Source organism: Rhopalosiphum maidis, chromosome 4 (assembly GCF_003676215.2).
Source record: "Rhopalosiphum maidis isolate BTI-1 chromosome 4, ASM367621v3, whole genome shotgun sequence".
In the NCBI taxonomy this organism is placed as follows: Eukaryota; Metazoa; Arthropoda; class Insecta; order Hemiptera; family Aphididae; genus Rhopalosiphum; species Rhopalosiphum maidis.
The window spans coordinates 54,666,104-54,684,500 of record NC_040880.1 but is presented as its reverse complement, the minus strand read 5'-3'; the positions used below and the strand labels follow the sequence as shown (position 1 = coordinate 54,684,500).

Below are 18,397 nucleotides of genomic sequence, written 5' to 3'. Positions count from 1 at the left end.
GATAAAATAAATAGGTAGGTAGGTACCGATGTATTGAAAATTAGGTGTCGAGTAGGTATAGGTCACTGTAATGAGACTAATGGAAGTTTGAGTTTAATATTTGAAGTCAATGATTTATCATTGTATACGAAAAACGTAATTTTGACTAAATTTGTACTATAAACTATGTACAATAAATAAAAAAATGATTGTTTGTATATTTTTTAGTTTTTTTTAGTTTAATATGAATTACTTATGAAGAACATTCTATAACATTTTTATATCTTAGCTTTATATGTTTGTTACTACAAAATATTAGTAGCTTAAACAGTGCCGTAAAAATCATAGGTGCAAGCCGTGCATGGCACTGGCCACTGGGGCCTGCAGGGTCGAAGGGTCCTAGTAGATAGCCATCAATTTTTTTTTTAAATTTGATTTAATTTTATTCATAATTATTGTATTATTATTATGGCTCGGGACTTCTAGGAGTCTGCATGTTTTTAAATAATCATTAAAAACATAGCTCATTCATATAGAAATTTGTTACATAGCTATACGAGTTTATATTTAAAATTTATAGTTGCATATTTTACATATTTAAGTAGTTTCATCAAATATAATTATACACAAATATAATGCATAAATTGATCATTTGAAGTTCACAATACTATTGGTTAATGAAATAAAAGACATTTATTTAAAATATTAAAAATAATAATATATTATATTATTCACCAATTTTAAATTAATACATTTTATAATGATTAAAATTGTATACCTTGTAACATTTAACAATGAAGATTATTTTTATGCAATTTTGATTAGGATATAACCATTAACCTAAAATTGCACTTCATTTGGCATTGGAGTATTGTCCAAAACAGCAATTATATTTTTGGCAGTGGTAATAGCCATTTCTGTCCGTGTTTCAATAGAAGCACTCCCAATGTGTGGCAACAACACTTAAAATCAAATAATATTATAAGATATTAATTTTATACTGTTTATAAACATTCATGAGGCCAAGTCATATTTATTTGTACATACCAACATTATTCATCTTAATTAGAGGGTTATCAAGTGGTAATGGTTCTGGTGTCATAACGTCTAAGCCAGCACCTCCAATTCTATTTTCTTGTAATGCTTTGATGAGTTCATCTTGATCAATAAGTGCTATAAACTCAAATATTGAAATATGATTGTTTTATAGTAATAATGCAAGTTTAAAATGTGCCTTACCTCCACGACCAATATTCACCAAAACAGCATGTGACTTCATTTTGGCAATGCGTTCTTTGTTAATGATAAACTTTGTGTCCTCATTCAGTGCGATAGAAAGAATTATAAAGTCACTCTGTTCTACAAGTTCATCGATTGTAACCAATTTTCCACCAAGAGCTTTAACTATAATTTATTATGAATTCAAAGTTTTTATTATTCTTATACAGTACTTATACAATTAACTAAATAACATTTTACTAGCAGGTTTTTCAGTTCTACTGGTATACAGTAATTGGGAAATTTCAAATGTATTCAACTTTTTTGCAATTGATGTCCCAATGTTGCCACATCCAACAATACCAACAACTGAGTTTCTAATGCCCCTACCGCACATCCAAACAGGTGTTGAATTTTTCCATTCACCTCTAAAAAAAAAAATTATTTATGCTTATAATTACTCCTAACTACTTATATTTTTATTTAAAGTACGTTTTTAATGCATGATTTGCTTCAAAAAATCGTCTTGTTGTTGATATCAATAATCCAATTGTTGTTTCTGCTACTGTTTCGGTTAAAATATCTGGCGTGTATCCCAAACGTATGCCATATTTTTTCAGTGCAGTTAAGTCAACATGATCATATCCCACAGACATGGTTCCAACAACCTTTAGACTTGTGCCTATAACATGAAAAAAAACATGAATTATCTACACAGTATTATTATTATTATTATTATTGACTATTGTATCTGGTTATAATGAGTATTTTAACCTGCAGTTTTAATTAATTCTTCGTCAATTTTGCTTGTTGGACTACAAAATATTGCAAATTTTCCAGGTATTTTTTGCATAATTTCTGCCCGAGTGGTTAGCAAGGAATCACATATTTCGACATCAAACCTGAAATATGAAAAAAGTAAATATATCGGAAAAATGTTTAAGTGTAGTGTGTAACTATACTTTGAGGTATAGGTTCTAACCTTTTACGAAGTAAATCAATTGCGAGTTCTGGAACATGTCTCATTGCAACAAACACTTTGGGTTTTGACATGGCGATAACTTAAATTCTATGTAGTAACCAGGGTAGTAACTCTTTACACTAAAAAACAAATGTTTTTACAGATTAACATTATTATAATTTATCTATTGTGTAAATTGTAATTAAAAAGTAATTATGTTTAATGCATATGCATTACTTCTATTTTATTGTCTATTATAGCATAAATTAAAATCAAATACTAGAAGCAAATGTTTAAAAGAGTTCAGTAGATGGATTGAGTCAGTGGCAGTACCAGGGACGGTCATGGCCCTACTTGAAAATGACTGGTTCTACCCTCTGGCCTAACCTTTGATATAATAATATACTCAGTTTTAATTTTTTGTGGCCCTATCATATAATTATTGGCCTCCTATTGGCCCTACCTAGAAAAAAATCCTGGCACCGCCACTGGACTGAGTATATTAAAACAGAAGCTACTTAACTAGTTATTGACTAACCGTATTAAAGGCGTTGTTGTCTGTTGAACTGATTGACGCGTAGAAACTTGGAAACAATTAGTGACGGGTTTATATAAATTATAGAAAAGTAAATAGGTTATTTCATACTAGTGTTATTCATGACTTATACTATATATATATATATAGTTACATAAGTTTAAGCAATAACCAATAACTATAAATAGTAGTAACTAATTAGATATGATAACTATATTTTATCTTTTTTATTAGTGTATAATAATTAATGAAAGTTGAGTTATCTCGTTTCTTCACTTACTGATATCACATGACGTAATGTACAGATCGATGCTACCGGTTTATGCTTAGAGCCTTACATCCTGTATGCCTGAACTGTGTTTTTGTAGAAATTTTTCCTTTTAAATGTCAGGGGTGGCTTTAGTTTTTTGCATGGGGGGGGCAATATTTTTTTGTATGTATATATTTAATAAACTATAATAAAATTAGTCAGAAAGTATTTATATAATATAGCAAAAATGAACTGTGTATTTACTATTTATACAATAAACAAAAAAAGTATATATAAATATAAATATTAATGAAATAAAAAATAGGTATATTTAATCCTTTATGAATGAACCATATATTTTTGAAAAGTTCAAATCCAAAGTGATTAAGAATTATTGTAATATTAATTTTGTAGTTTTGATTGTCATAAACTCATTTTTATTATACATTTAAATTAACTTAATTGTTGTTACTTATAATATAAAATCTAAATTTCTATTTTCATACTGGTAAATAATTAAATTAATGAAAATATTTGACAATATTAAGAGTAAGATGTCTTGGGGGAACATGACCCCTGAAAAATGTTGTATTCTCTGTTTTAATATTTACGAATATTATAATAAAATAAATGTAATACAAACTTGTTATAATATTAATTTAATAAAATAGGCTTAGCCATGTTATAACAATATTTGGGATTTGGACATTAGGAAGTTAAAATTGATTTATTAAATTTTTAAGTTTATGAACTTGGTATTTTACAAATTATTGTATGATTACATAGTCATGTTAAATAAAAGACGTCATATTGTCATATTTTCAAACATTGTTAGTATGAATCACAATCACGATATAGGGAATATATTATTTATTTATATATTTTCTATAGTCTATATCAGTTTTCCAACTTCTTTTACTCACGGAACGAACTTTTGCAGGAGCTGCAATTTTGTGCAACCCCCATAATATTTTTGGAGCTATTCTATGTTAGAATCATAATTCAAATTAAAAATATTATTAATTAATTTATATTATCCCAAATTTCTCATGGAACCCTTAGATTCTGTGGAAACACTGGTCTATACTCTATGCCATTGCATAGAATTATCATTATTTTTTTAACGTTTTTGATATAATTAAAAAAATGGAAAAGTTAGTTAGATATTTAGGCCAATGAATACTTCGAAAAATGTTAAGATAATATAAATACATTTAAGAAAAGAATAAAGGACATTCAATTTAAGTATAATCTTTATTGACAATTTGTTTTGAATACTAAAAAAAGTGCGCTCTGCAATAATTATTAAGTCAATGCATATACATTTTCCTTTACTTGCAGTGTTTTTTTTTGTTCAAAATGAATTAAAAAATTATTAGGGATTTACTACTATTAACCCTCTCTTTGACCAAAACAAAAAATTAAACAGAAAACACCTGTAAACTCTTAAGAATATAAAATAAAATGTATATGTATGGTTTTTCAGTTTTTGATAATGAAAAATATCAAATTAATGATTCCGTTCTGTTTTCATATTTTATTCGATAAATTGAAAATATTTAATAAATGGAAGCAAAATTTAGTATTCTTAAGTGGTAAAAAATGTTTATTTCAATTTGTCAGTAATATAAGAGCAGCTTACCATAAATTATATTTATAAGCATACTTCAAATTCCAGGAATGGTAGAAAATTAATCAGGCCCATTTTTAAATTGTTCAAAAAATATATAGTAGTTGCATTGACAAAGAGAAAATGCAAAACTATGTTGTTTAACAATTATTTAAGTTAGGAGAAAAAAACCCATCAGAAGTTCAATATTTAGTTGAGGCAGGGAGTTGTAGAATTGTTTTTAAAAATTATTTAATACACAAAAATCATTTTGACTATAATGTACAATGTATATTATTTATGGAAACAAATTTTTATCGGGACCTGTATTTCAATATTTAAGGGGTGATATACGTTGCCCATAGATATATAGGCACATCATCGCTCTACACAATACCAAGGAAGATATAACTTTATAATAAAAAAATATGAAAAGAATTAAACATCACTGAAGTGAACAGGCACTTTCAATGCATTTGAAGAATTTATCGTTATCTATTTTTGTTCATAATTCACAATACAAGTAATGGTCATTTAAAATCAGTTATTAAATAAAATTAGAACTTTATAAGTTAATATTACTTATCTTCATTACAAGAAAAGGAATATCATATTTCATTATTTGAGAGGAAATACAACTAAGTAAAAATTAGCTATGGTATGAAATAAAACAAGACTGTCTGTTTGGAAAAACAACATGTATGTATATTTTTGGGATTTGTATTGATAAACAACACAATTAATATTAGTTTTTCTTCCCTGCTAAAATGATTCCGTCATACTAAAAATAAAATAAAATATTATTAGTTTAATTTTACTTGTAAAATAAATAGCAATTAATTTGACATTTACTTTAGTTTGGAACCACTTCATTGCGTCTTCTTTGTTAAGTCTATGTTGGTAACCAACTTTGCCTTGCTTTCTTCTTCTGTGAGCTACGTTGAAACCTAATAAAATAATTAAAAAATAAAAGATACTATAATATATTACATAGTTTCATAGAAATATGTATATTTGTTTATCCACCTAGTATGTTAACCTTTTTAAATTTTAAATAAATTAAATTGTTATTTGTACAACAAAAAAAATACATAGAAAGTATGAATTTATAGGACCCATCAAAAATTTGATGTAAATTAGAACAAGGATTTTGTAATCAGACTTTTTTCAATATCCACCTTGTAACAATATAAACTAGAAAAAAAGAAGTAAATGCGAAAAAATAATTAATAAAATTTGATTTAAATCAATTAAGTATTACATAGAGCTTAAGAATATGGTCTAAGTAATAGAAACATGGAAAAGGCATTTGTAATGAATTAATTTGTTGATAACCAATCCTCGAGTTAAAAAATAAAAGTATTTATGATATACTATTTACTTAATGCTGTTTTTTAAATTTTATCAAATAAGGTAATTAGCAAGTTCAATCTACATTATATTGGTATTTAAGGGCAAGTGTAACAGGTGTACAGAATAAATTAAAGTAGAATTAGATAAGATGTTTAGGAGGCTTCTTTGTATCAATATATAAATAAAATTTAAGATTAATTCAAAAATGTGAAGTAATGAATGAAGTATACAATTATCACAGTGTATTATCAATGTCTTTAGACCAGGAAAGACAAGTATTACCCAAACTACCAAATGTCTCTGGTGTGAGAGGTTAAGAGATATGTAATTAACATTACACCTACACCTAAGCATAATTACTTTGAAGATAATAACATAAAATGTTTGGTAAATATAAATACAGATGAGTCGCGATAATTCAATTTTTTTTTGTTCTTCTAGAAATATAAATTATACATAAATTCGAGTAAGATATCTCGAAGCAAATTTCTGTCTCCCTTCAACTTGAGTTATCACGTCTCGAATGTATTTATATTAACTGATCATAATTCTTTAATTTAGTCGATGAACAAAAATTAGGTTGATACACATCTAACATTTGTAATTTAATTGAATTTAATAAAATCATCTAACCTTGACGTCCCAAGACAACGAAGAAATCTAAACCATAGATACCAATACTGGGATCGTATTTAATACCCAAATCAATATGTTCTTGAATACCAAAACCGAAGTTACCAGTGTCTGAGAAGTTCTCTCGCCTCAATTCGTATTCACGAACCTTTTAACATAAAATTCAGTTAACTAATATATTAATTGATAAAAAAAAAATATCACTGAACTCACCTTTAATCCACGTTCCAAGATTTCTTCAGCCTTGGCACCACGAACTGTGCAGTGCACTGCAATTTTTTCATTTCTTCTGATACTGAAAGATCTTACTGTATAACGCGCCTTGGAGAACACTGGCTGTTGACCAGTCAATTGTTCCAATACCTAGAAGACAACATATTATACGTTAGTAGTCCGGTATAATAGAGATGAATACAATAATAATAATTCACCTTGGCTGCACGAGTAAGCTTGTCACCAGATTCACCAACACAAATGTTCAAACATAATTTGCGAATTCTTAATTCACGCATACGATTTTTGGTCTTCTCTGAAGACTTGTTACCTCCCTTCTGTAATACGAAACAAAACTATTATTAGTGGGGGTTGGGACAAATCAACTATTTTTTTCTCGATTTGGAACTTATGTATTCTTAATGAGTATTACACCTCAGTAACGCGTGAGGGTATATTGCAATATAAGAATGTAGATGATGTGGCACCGGTTTTATAGAGCCCCAGAACCAATTTTTGGCTGCCGAGTCTAAGTATTCAATCGAATTCTAATCCGGTGCGATAATAAAAATGTAAGGATATATCAGTATAAATATTTTACGAGAAGGTCAGGTTGCCGACGATGATCGGTTGTCAGAACGCGAACGGTCAGGCATTTGGACGATTGGATCGGATGAAAAATATTCACTCACCTTTAAGTCGACGAGGACCATGATGGATTCGGCTGTGCTGAAGTTGTTTATAAGATAGTCACGACGCGAAAGAACGGGACGTTACCGAACGGATCGCTGTCATGAAGTGGAGGTGTAGTGGTAGTATTTTTGTTTTGGTCGATGTAACCTAAAAAATATCATGGAACGTAAAATACGATTGTGAAAACATTCGCTGTTATCATCGGGAAATTCACGCGGTAAATTCGAAAGTTTTTTAATTTTCTATCATACCTCTTGTGTCGAGAAGATTGGCAATTAGTGTTCTTTGTGTTTGAGTGTTACTGTCATCTGCTAGTGTAATAGCCATGTGCTAGATAATAACCTTGCTAAGGCTCCGGAGCAATGGGAAATAGATCGGCTTGCATTTGAAAATAGTAGGTTGTTGTCAGTTTGCCACCTTTGTTGATTCTAAATCAAACTAACACTTTTCAGTATTCACTATTTTAAGGACGTTATCCTCGCATGTGTTGTCTCTGTTTTAATAATACACATCATAGCAAATTTGCAATCAGCAGAACACAGCTTTATTAATTTTAGTCATATGTAAATCTACCTATTATCAAATTTAATTTTTTTTTTTATTATCTAGACTATGTCTTAAGCTTTTATTCATATTATAGTTTTAAAGTGAGTTATGAATATTTTATAGTTGTAATATTTTACTTAGCTATAACTCACTTTAAGACGATAATATCAATTAAAGCATACAATCGTATGTCGACATTGTCTAGTTAATATGCTTACCTTTAAATTTGATGATTGGTAGATTTACTGTAATATTAAAGCTAACATTACTATATGTTTTCTGTTGAACGCAAATTTGTTATGATGTGCGTTAGTAAGACAGAGACAACACATGCGGGTATCACGTCCTTTTAAAAGTTTATATATATCTTTATGATATTTAAAATTATTTTTATTTGTAAATATATCAAAAATGCACATGGAAGTATAGTGAGATCTTTAACTTTACTTGAATTACAATATGTCAACATTAATTCTGTTACTTGGAGTAAATAAGATTTTACTTGGTCATTCCATATTGTTTAACTTAACTCAAAATTAATGTTTATCAGAAATAGAAATTTCATTAACCATGAATCATGTAGTTTTTTTTGGCATTGTTTGGCTGGACTGGTTTGTGTTTGCCTACAATTAAAGACTTATACTGAATTACAAATCCATCTAGTTATAAAAATGTCTGAGCTCTTCTAATTTATGTATTAGTTTACAGTTGACTAGTCTTGTAAACACCAAAAAGTTTAATTTTATTTATTTATGTTGCTACATTTATTGCTACAAAACACAACCGAAGTAAGTTTTATGTTTCTATAAAGTATATTTTTTTATTATTTAGTTGAATGATGATTTTATGAGATATAATGACAATGTACTATGAACAGTGTTCAGTCTCAGTGATAATTACATGAATATGCATCAAGAAATTATTTGATAGGCTTCAACGTCTTATTTCTTTGTACATCTTGAAGTTTTTATGTGTCATATTATAGTTATAATTGTTTTCCATAACATTTATCATTAACATTTTACAATTAATTTATTGAGAGTCCAAGATTAATTACTTTTAATTAATTGCTAAAAAAATATATTAATTAGGTGTACCTACCATATTTTAATTTTTAAGGTCCAGTGGATTATACTGACCAAAATTAGTTGTTCTGTGTATTACTGTATTCCCCCTCTCTCCCCAATGATACCCAGCCAAAGCGACCCAGTTTTGATAGCATGGTGACAAAAGGGGGGTTGCGCAGAATCTGCGCGTTCTCTCATTGAACAGACAATAGTTACAATTTTGATTACATTTTATGTTCTAGGAATGTTGTAAAATTAATACTGTGAAAATTGTGTATGAATATTGTGTAAAGATCCAGAATTTATTGTTTATGGTTGCCTAACCTAACCAATTTAAGCATGTTATGGGATAACTATTTCACTTATTACATTTACAGTATTGATATAAACTATTTGAATATTTAAAATAGTTTAAGCATTAAATTCTAGTTTCATTTAATCTAGAATAAGATATGCTGCTTCTGCGGCCATCAGTTGTACTGATGTCAATTCAAATGGTGTTGCATAAAAATAAAATCTGTGATTAAAGGTACCAGTAACCAGTATATTGTTCACACTTAAATATGGGGTAAGCTGTATATAATTACATCCAATATCAATAACTTGTAAACCTATATTCTACGGACAATCATTGGCTATTATCATACCACACACCTAAATTAAGCACTATAATACGTATACATAGTGTCATAATAATTGGTGCCACTGCCACCATAATATAATCCCTGATATTAAATTTAAATTTAAAATTATAATTTTTAACTTTTGAATACAAATTATTATATTTATAATACAATTTAATTAAGTATAATTTATTTATTTATTTAAACGGGTGAACCCAATTACAATTATTATAGACATACGTCTAGGATTTGCATAATATTTGTTATTACATTACAGATTAATTTTAAAGTATAATAGATAAGTTTACAGGTTTAAGTATTAATGCGATGTTATGACGATAGTGATTGAAATAATTTACAAAAACATTAAAAATACAAAAATAAGAAATATAAAACAATGAAAAATTAACTTAATGTGATATTGACATAATAGTATAAAATAATAATAAATAATATAATAGTAACAATATAACACATAATATTTATACAGCCAAAAGATTATTTAGGTAATAATTAAAATTATTTTGTGAAACACAGGAAAACAGATCAACATTTAAATAATAAGTATAAGTTGCATTAATCTATTTATGGGGGCATTTTGACCATATTTTGAACGTTGGAGTGGCACAAAAAAGGAAACAGTTACCTAGTTCTTCGATTTGGTATATTACAGTACAATAAACAAAGCAACTCCGGACAGTTAATATCCCCATTTGTTAATTTAAAAATAAAACATAGATCGATCCTTTTCCTTCTATTTTCAAGAGTTTCTAATTTTAAGTAAGACAATAGTGGTTGATTCGATGAGTGAGGAGCACGTTTAATATTGCATCTATTTGTATGATCCATAAAAAACGGTTTTGGATTGAATAATTACCTTTTATAGCACCGATTGACTGCGGAGACCATACTATGGATCCATAATCGAGTAATGATTTAACAAAAGAACAGTAAAGTGATTTTAATGCTGATAATTTGACAAAAAATATGCTTTAATTGATGAAGTCTTTACAGTTGTGATTTATGAAGCCGGACTTTGAAGAGACTTTATTTTGGATGTGAATATAGTGATCATTGAATGAAAGAGCGGGGTTAAAATAAATTCCCAAGTCCTTGTATAGAGAAACACGATCTAATTTAACGTTGTTTAAATGATAACTATATGGGATTGGATTTCGAATTTTAGAAAAGGTCATAATTTTACATTTATTTATGTTTAAGAATAAATTATTTTGAGTACACTAATTGCTAAGTCGATTTAGGCCTTCCTGAAGCAGCAAATTATGAATTGGCGATTTAATAACACGGTAAATTTGCATATCATCTGCATAGAGTAACGTATAAGAATTTAAAAATTCTATATCATTAATAAATAAATTAAATAGTAATGGAGCTAAGTGTGAACCCTGAGGAACGCCAGAGTTAATTTTGAATAACGACGAAGTAAAACTCTTAAATTTTACGTATTGCTGCCTTCCAGTTATAAAAGAAACTAACCAAGAGTGGAAAGGATCACGTAAACCTACATCAAATAATTTTGTTCTAAATGCAATATAATCTACTTTATCAAAAGCCTTAGAGAAATCTGTGTATATTACTTCCACTTGAACGCCAGATCTGAAAGCTTGTAGGACGTAATTTTGGAAGACTAGTGTAGGTTTGTGGTGGTTGATTTACCTGGCATGAAGCCATGTTGAACATCGGTGATAATATTTTTAAATTAAGGAAAAAGTTTTTTGTGTACAATATTTTCAAACAATTTGGGAATAATAGAAATTATCGAACTAGGGCGATAATTAGTAACTAAACTAATATCACCCCTTTTAGGAATCGGTAGAATATAAGAAACTTTCCATTTATCAGGAAAAACACCTGACATAAGTGACAAATTGAATAAGTATAATAAAGGAATAGATAAAACAAATTTACAGTTGTTAAATATAACATATGGAATATTATTGGGACCAGGGCAAGTAATAGACTTCAGGCTGTTTAACTCATTATAAATATCACTTAAAGTAATAATACAGGAATTCAAATCTATTTTCATTGATTTAATATCAACGGGTGTTTTTGGCATATGATTTAAGTTTTGATAAATAGAAGAAAAATAATTAGCAAAACACTCCGCAATTTTATCTCCACCAGTAACAGTTTGATTATTGTATGAGATAACTGATGGAATAGTAGAATTTGATCGTTTGTTATTAATATATTTCCAGAACTTTCGGATTAGAGGCGATTGTACTTTGCGTTTTATTTATAAAATTTTCATAATCGTTCTTATTTATAACTTTACATTGAGCACGTAGATTAGAGAAACGATTATAGTTTACGTTAGTCGGAGATTCTTTATATATTTTATGATCAATATTTTTTGAAAAAACTAACTGTCTTAGAGTATTAGAAATCCATAAGGGATATTTTGAAGAAAATATACGTTTTTTATGACAGTGTATTTATTGTATCATATAATTTGGTGTAGAATACATTAAGTGCTTCATTTATATATAAATCTTTAAATGTGCAACTCCAATCAGTCGAGGCTATACACGGCCTAATTACATTATAATTATAACTAATAAAGTCATGAACAGTTTTATTGTAATGTAAATTATTATTTGTAGTTGAAAATGGAAGTGTAATATGTAGAGCAGGATGATATTTATAGTCAAGAGGAACAAGTGGAGAAGTTTCGGAAATTACATTTACATTAAAAATATTTGAAAAAACTAGATCAAGTAATGATCCAGAAGAATTATAAACTAAGTTATATTGCATTAAATTAACATAAGATAAAGTAGATAGAATATTTGATTCATAACAATTATTATTTGATAATCTAGGAAAAATTTTGTGGTTATTAGTGACCCAATTAACATTAGTCAAATTGTAATCACCTAACACAAAGAATTTATCATTATAATAGGTACACATAAGATAATCAATAACATTGACATGGCTATTATATAAATTTAAATCAGAGCGCGGTGGGATGTACACTGAGCCGACTATTAAACAATTTGAATTAATATGTATTTTTACAAATAATTGTTCAACCAAATTGTGTTGAATAATTAAGCGATGACTTGGAAATTGGACTTTGACTTCAATTAAGACTCCGCCACCTCGGAGGTCAGGACCATGAATTTCGTGTCTATCACATCGGAAAACAGTATAATGAGAACAAAGTCCAAGTTCAGAGTCGTTAACAGAACGGGATAGCCAAGTTTCGGTTAATATAATTAAATCATAATTAAGAAGTGCTATGTTACATATAAATGTATCTAATTTGGTATTTAAGCCGTGGACATTTTGGTAATATATAGATAGATTATTTACAGTGGCTAATTTGCTTAGTAGTTTTTTGAGTTAGTGGGCACATTGTTAATAATTTAATACATAGATTATCTTCGCCAGCATCATTGTGAAGCTTAAGTTGGGCTAAAGTTTTGGAAAAATGCTACTGTTGTTGAGTAGTCCGATCAGATGCAATATGAATATCCTTGAAGTTCGTAGTACTAAGTAGTTTTCGTTTTACTCTTAAGACATCAAAAACATCAGAAGACGTAGGTAGAGTAGCAAGCAGAGGACGTGGTTAATTTGATTGTTTTCCCAGGCGACGGACAGTTATAGAATTAAATTGTAGACCAATGCAGTTAAGTATTTTGTTAACAATAGATGTGTCAGTTAACTGACCAGGTAAAGAAGTAAATTCCGATATATTAAAAAATATAATATTGCGAGCTCGTGATTGGCGGTCCATAATTTCAGAGTATACTAATTCAACGTTAGCTCCAGGAGTAACTGCAGTTTCAACAATTTTAATTTGGGCCTCAAGCTGCTCAATCTTAGCTCTTAATGTTTTATTTTCGGAGATAACTTCGGTTAGCTTATTAGATAGAATATCAAGTTTAGATTCAATAGTACCATACTTTTTGTCCTGCATTTTAATTGATTCCCGGCATGAATTGATGGATGATATTATTTTGCCTTGAGCAATTTTAAGTTCATTCACTGTATCCAAAATTTTGTCGAGTGTCACATTAATATCAGTTGGAGCATCCATTACAAAATTTATGATACTTTTTTTAATAATAAAAATAATTATATCATATGTGATTAAAATATTAAGACGAAAACCAATTTAATGTAATAACAAGAGCAATTATATAATTAATTGAAAAGATAAAAGTTCGGAGAGATCCGCATACTACGACGTCTGAATCACAATTGTAATTATAATTAATTGATTAATAAAAATGAACATTAAAAATCTTAAATTTATTAAATTTAATGTAATTATATAATTGGTTGTTGAAATGTTAATTTTATGAGATGTTCCTAAATTTTTTATGAGATTGAAATTGACTTATTCATTTTGCTTAATTCTTCTTTAACATGTTTTGGTATTTTTACTCTATTTCTTTTACGTTTTGTTTTATTTTCTACTTTGGGTATATTGTTATCTTCAACAATTTTCTTCTTTTTGGGTTTGCATGAAAGTGGATTAGGTCCTTTAGCTCTTTTGAATACCCCAGGGTAATCTTTTAATTCTTCACTACTGCTTAATTCTGTTGTTATTGAATTTTTCATACTTGTCAAAACATTGGTTTCGTGTTCAGTTAAATTAAATCTAAAAATAATAATTGACTAATAAATAACTATTGAAACAAAGTTACATTATTTTGATGTACAACATCATACCTAGATAGTTGCTTTTGTTTGGCATGGTCAATAGAGGTCGGTGAAGGTGCTTTGAGAATGACACTTAAACCATTAAAATACATGACAGGAACAGCTGGGAGAACATAAAGGGCATTTTGAAGTGACTTGTCCTGAGTGGCAATAATATATCTGTGAAAATTTAATTATATAATTAATTAATTTATAGTACGTTTATAATCTATGCAATCTTAAACAATTTTTAGTTTGGATAAATAAAATGTTAAATAAATACTTATTTATAAAACAGAAAAATTTATTAATAAACTAATAATTACAATTTTACTTATTTATGATAGATTGTAGATACTAGAATTAAATAAATTTATGTGTTTTGAATGTATTTAAATTGGTGGAGGAGGGATTTTTAGGGCTAATTCTCATTTATTGCATTTATTAAAATTAAAATTTATTATATATATATATATATTTTAATTGAAGATTAATAATTAATATTAGGAAGAAAAAAAATTAATAAATTGCAAATTTACCATAATTAAAAGTACTATTCTGTTATTAAACAGTTTGACAGTTGTTATTTTTATTTTGTCTAGAACTTAATAAATATTAATTATTTGAAATAAATTAATACATTCCTTGTGTTTTCTATTTACAATTTAAGGTAATAATATTATACTACATATAAAATCAAGGTTACCAAAAGAAATCGGTTAAAGAACATTATTGATATTCATAAACAAAATTATAATGGAACGAAACCAATTATTTCATTAAGTTTATAGGTCAATGATATGAAATAATTAGAGAACGGATTTAAATCCTCTAAAAAACAAAAAAATTGCCTTAAAAATACTAATTATTTCATGGTCACGATAAGCCAATAAATAATATAATATCTAAAATATCCAAAAAAAGTAAAACTTAAGAAGACACTATACCTACATATGTAGTCATCGTCTTATAAACGTTCACATAGCAATTCAACAATGAGAACGAATAAATTTATAACTAGGGCACAGATGTTGTAATACTAAAAAAACTAGTAAAACTGATTGCAGTATTACATTAAAAGATACCAAAATTGCTCTTAAAATATTGAAAATTGCACTGAAAAATAAAAGCGTTTTTTTTTATAATTGTTTTAAATTCATTGCTACAATTTAAAATCGCAAGAAATGAGTTGATTCCAGAGACCTATTTTTTATATTAGTTGATTCCCGGGTCATAAAGATATATTATGTAAAAGTTGATTCTTTATTGCTGTACATCATTAAACTATTTGACCATAAAGAGTTCGATTGCCACACACAACATGCTTGCATTTTTTTCTAATAATTTTTATTTAATTACTAAATTTTATTACTCATCATATTTTTAATAAATAATAAATTATAATATAATAATATAAATAATTAATAAATAAAAGATTTATTTATTTATCTATTGAAAGATTTTAAAAAAATATGAAGAACTATAAAGGACATTTTTGAAAAACTTGTCAGCCAACTTCCTCGTGGTGATTCTTAGGTTACCCTAATAGGCTGAATATTTAACTAAATATTATAAAATATATATAATGACCTGGGAATCACATCGTACACACCTCTTAATGATCTGGGAATCAACTTGTACACAGCTTCTAAAATTCTACCAAATATATATATATGTATTTTAAAACTTTATTATACATCATATAATCATTACATCGCCATCATATATGATTGTTTTAAATTTTTGAAATCAAACCCTGTTCAATTTGAAGCTAATAAGATTTTATATCTCGAAAAACTTTATTCCACGTCGGTTGATGTCTGCGGAACATATTTAAAATAAGGTAAATCGCTTATTGTCAAGTCTTTGGGTAAACCATCAAACAGTTTTCCTTGTCCAGTCAGTATATCATTGATTTTAATAATGGTTTCAAATTTAGTATTCTTTTCAGAGTGGCTGAAGAACAAATTTTAGCAATATAACGCATAATTTTCAAATAGTCACATTTCACAAAGTTTTTTTGTGTTGTATTAAATACTTACTAAATTGAAATCATAATTATTTTATAAGATAACATAGATAATATGACAGCTGAGTATTGATTATAACTAAAATAGTTGTATAAATGTGTAAATTCAATAAAATTGCAAAAATTTGCGCTAAAAACTTTTAGATTTTAGTTTGTACGTACATGACATTTATTTATGATATACTTAGCAATAAATTGAAAAATCAGAAAAAAAGTTGTAAATGCAACAACATCCGTGTCCTATTTATAACATTAATTAGGTATATCGTATATCATCAAGAACTTACAATTTTTTAACATTTTTTTTTTTGGAGAAATTTAAAAAAAAAATTTAAATATTTTTTTAGCAAAATATTTGGTGAACCATTAAATTTATAGTCATATCTATAACCGTTTGTTGAACATATCTTAATTTAACGTGTTTCACAAATAAAATTCAAGAACAAATTATGGATCTAAACCAATAATTAATAGTTAAAGTCACTCTGATTAAATTACTTGTCACATTATTTAACGGTGCATAAAAATGTATGTTTTAATGGAATAAAGTTCAAGTTCTGTCAATGACTATTTATTACCTTGTTTTCATATTATCTTTTACCATTGATGTCAGACAACTTGCTCCGGACATGGGTTTCTTCTCATGTCCACATTTATGTATACCAAAATTCTTCACAATGTGCATGGCCGGTCGAACAGCGGTACCTACAAGATAGAATTATTTTATTTTATAATGGAAATTTTATACTGAGCTATATCATAATATTACCCAATGCTTCAGTCTCAAGAACGACACACTGAGTGGTTAAAAATTTTACATCACCGCCCAAATATTTTGGAATGTCTTCACGTAATTGTACTCTGTTCTGTAAATTTATTAACCAAATAACATTTTAGCAGAACCATAAACAGACAGGAAATTATCCATAACATAGATAATATAATTACTTGTGCTGAAGCCATACAAAATGTGCCATCAACAAGTACTTGAAACGGTTTTCGAAAACCAAAGCTGACGCAGTAGAAATTGATGTTGCGTTCGGCTTTTTGGTGGCGTTTAAGACGCATTTTATTTTAAACTTCTGTTTTATAAACACAGACTAATTGTTTTAAAGTTTTCTAAAAAATTTAAAGTGGCTTTTTATTTTTAATATTATTACGAAATACACATAACTATACCCTCACACGAAGACTTGTATCAAAAATATTTAATACCTACCTTGATAAAACTGGTACTCGCACCAGACTATAATGCTATAAGTTATAATAGGATACACAAATAACAAAACATCAAAATTATATCAAAGTAATATTAGTATTACTCTGCGTCCTATGTTCTATAAGCATCACGTTACACGATTTAAGTAAAAAATAACATTATAGTTGTTATCAGTTATCTCACATTCTCACGTGTCTCGTTGTTATCAATTTTAAATAAGACGAAAAACAGTATGACGTAAAATAATTATCAACAGAAGATTTCTACGATTTCAAGAACTTAGTGAAAATATTGGAAAAAATTTAAATAAGGATATTAATGGACTACATTTAGATTGTAATGATATAAAAGAAATAGTAGTAGCTAAAAGTGAGCCTTTTGTAGTATCTTTTGTGAGTAAGCTCCTATATGTGGAATTCTCCAGTTAAATAATATACTGTAATTGTTCAATAAACATCAGTCTTAATATTTACTTTAGATTTGTTGGTTAACACTAGCAAGTTTAAATATTTTTATAAAAGTGAAAGACATCGTTTATTTCTGACGTTTTATGTAAGATTAAAGTTTATAATCAATGATATTGGATGCTACAAAACATATAAAATTTACCTTCATACTTGACAGTCACTTATGCAATAGACAATAGTGCTCCAAGAAGGGTTACAATCATTATCTTAACCATTACTCATAGTGAATTTGAATTTATCTAAGATAAGTTACTATATAACGTAATTAAATTTTTATATGTGATTTGACTAACTCCTTAGTACTACTCGATGTGTTATAACAGAA

General features: G+C 27.6%; 3 protein-coding genes across 6 annotated transcripts; all 3 read right to left on the bottom strand.

The window, feature by feature from the left end:
- Positions 1-696: 696 nt before the first annotated feature.
- Positions 697-2,884, bottom strand: LOC113555889 (glyoxylate reductase/hydroxypyruvate reductase-like). Of its 3 annotated transcripts, none has more exons than XM_026960492.2 (8): positions 2,682-2,884; positions 2,180-2,298; positions 1,972-2,099; positions 1,690-1,879; positions 1,459-1,625; positions 1,219-1,383; positions 1,027-1,152; positions 697-941 (listed from the first exon to the last, which is right to left on the bottom strand). In XM_026960492.2, the coding sequence occupies exons 2-8, from the start codon at positions 2,248-2,250 to the stop codon at positions 820-822; spliced, it is 969 nt and encodes a 322-aa protein (XP_026816293.1). In that variant the 5' UTR covers positions 2,251-2,298; positions 2,682-2,884; the 3' UTR covers positions 697-819. The 3 variants fall into 3 exon arrangements, with proteins under 3 accessions (XP_026816293.1, XP_026816292.1, XP_026816294.1); XM_026960491.2 differs by having other exon boundaries at positions 2,697-2,884; XM_026960493.2 differs by lacking the exon at positions 2,682-2,884 and adding an exon at positions 2,396-2,565.
- A 2,347-nt stretch (positions 2,885-5,231) lies between these two features.
- On the bottom strand, positions 5,232-7,581 carry LOC113559325 (60S ribosomal protein L11). Its single transcript, XM_026965010.1, has 6 exons — positions 7,444-7,581; positions 6,970-7,089; positions 6,752-6,901; positions 6,539-6,686; positions 5,405-5,499; positions 5,232-5,333 (listed from the first exon to the last, which is right to left on the bottom strand). Exons 1-6 carry the CDS (start codon positions 7,462-7,464, stop codon positions 5,298-5,300), a joined length of 570 nt encoding a protein of 189 aa, XP_026820811.1. The 5' UTR covers positions 7,465-7,581; the 3' UTR covers positions 5,232-5,297.
- A 6,332-nt stretch (positions 7,582-13,913) lies between these two features.
- Positions 13,914-17,760, bottom strand: LOC113557351 (rRNA-processing protein UTP23 homolog). 2 transcript variants are annotated; one of them, XM_026962820.1, is made up of 6 exons: positions 17,606-17,760; positions 17,335-17,505; positions 17,156-17,252; positions 16,965-17,091; positions 14,388-14,537; positions 13,914-14,316 (listed from the first exon to the last, which is right to left on the bottom strand). In XM_026962820.1, the coding sequence occupies exons 2-6, from the start codon at positions 17,452-17,454 to the stop codon at positions 14,034-14,036; spliced, it is 777 nt and encodes a 258-aa protein (XP_026818621.1). In that variant the 5' UTR covers positions 17,455-17,505; positions 17,606-17,760; the 3' UTR covers positions 13,914-14,033. The 2 variants fall into 2 exon arrangements, with proteins under 2 accessions (XP_026818621.1, XP_026818622.1); XM_026962821.2 differs by having other exon boundaries at positions 17,335-17,468.
- Positions 17,761-18,397: the final 637 nt, after the last annotated feature.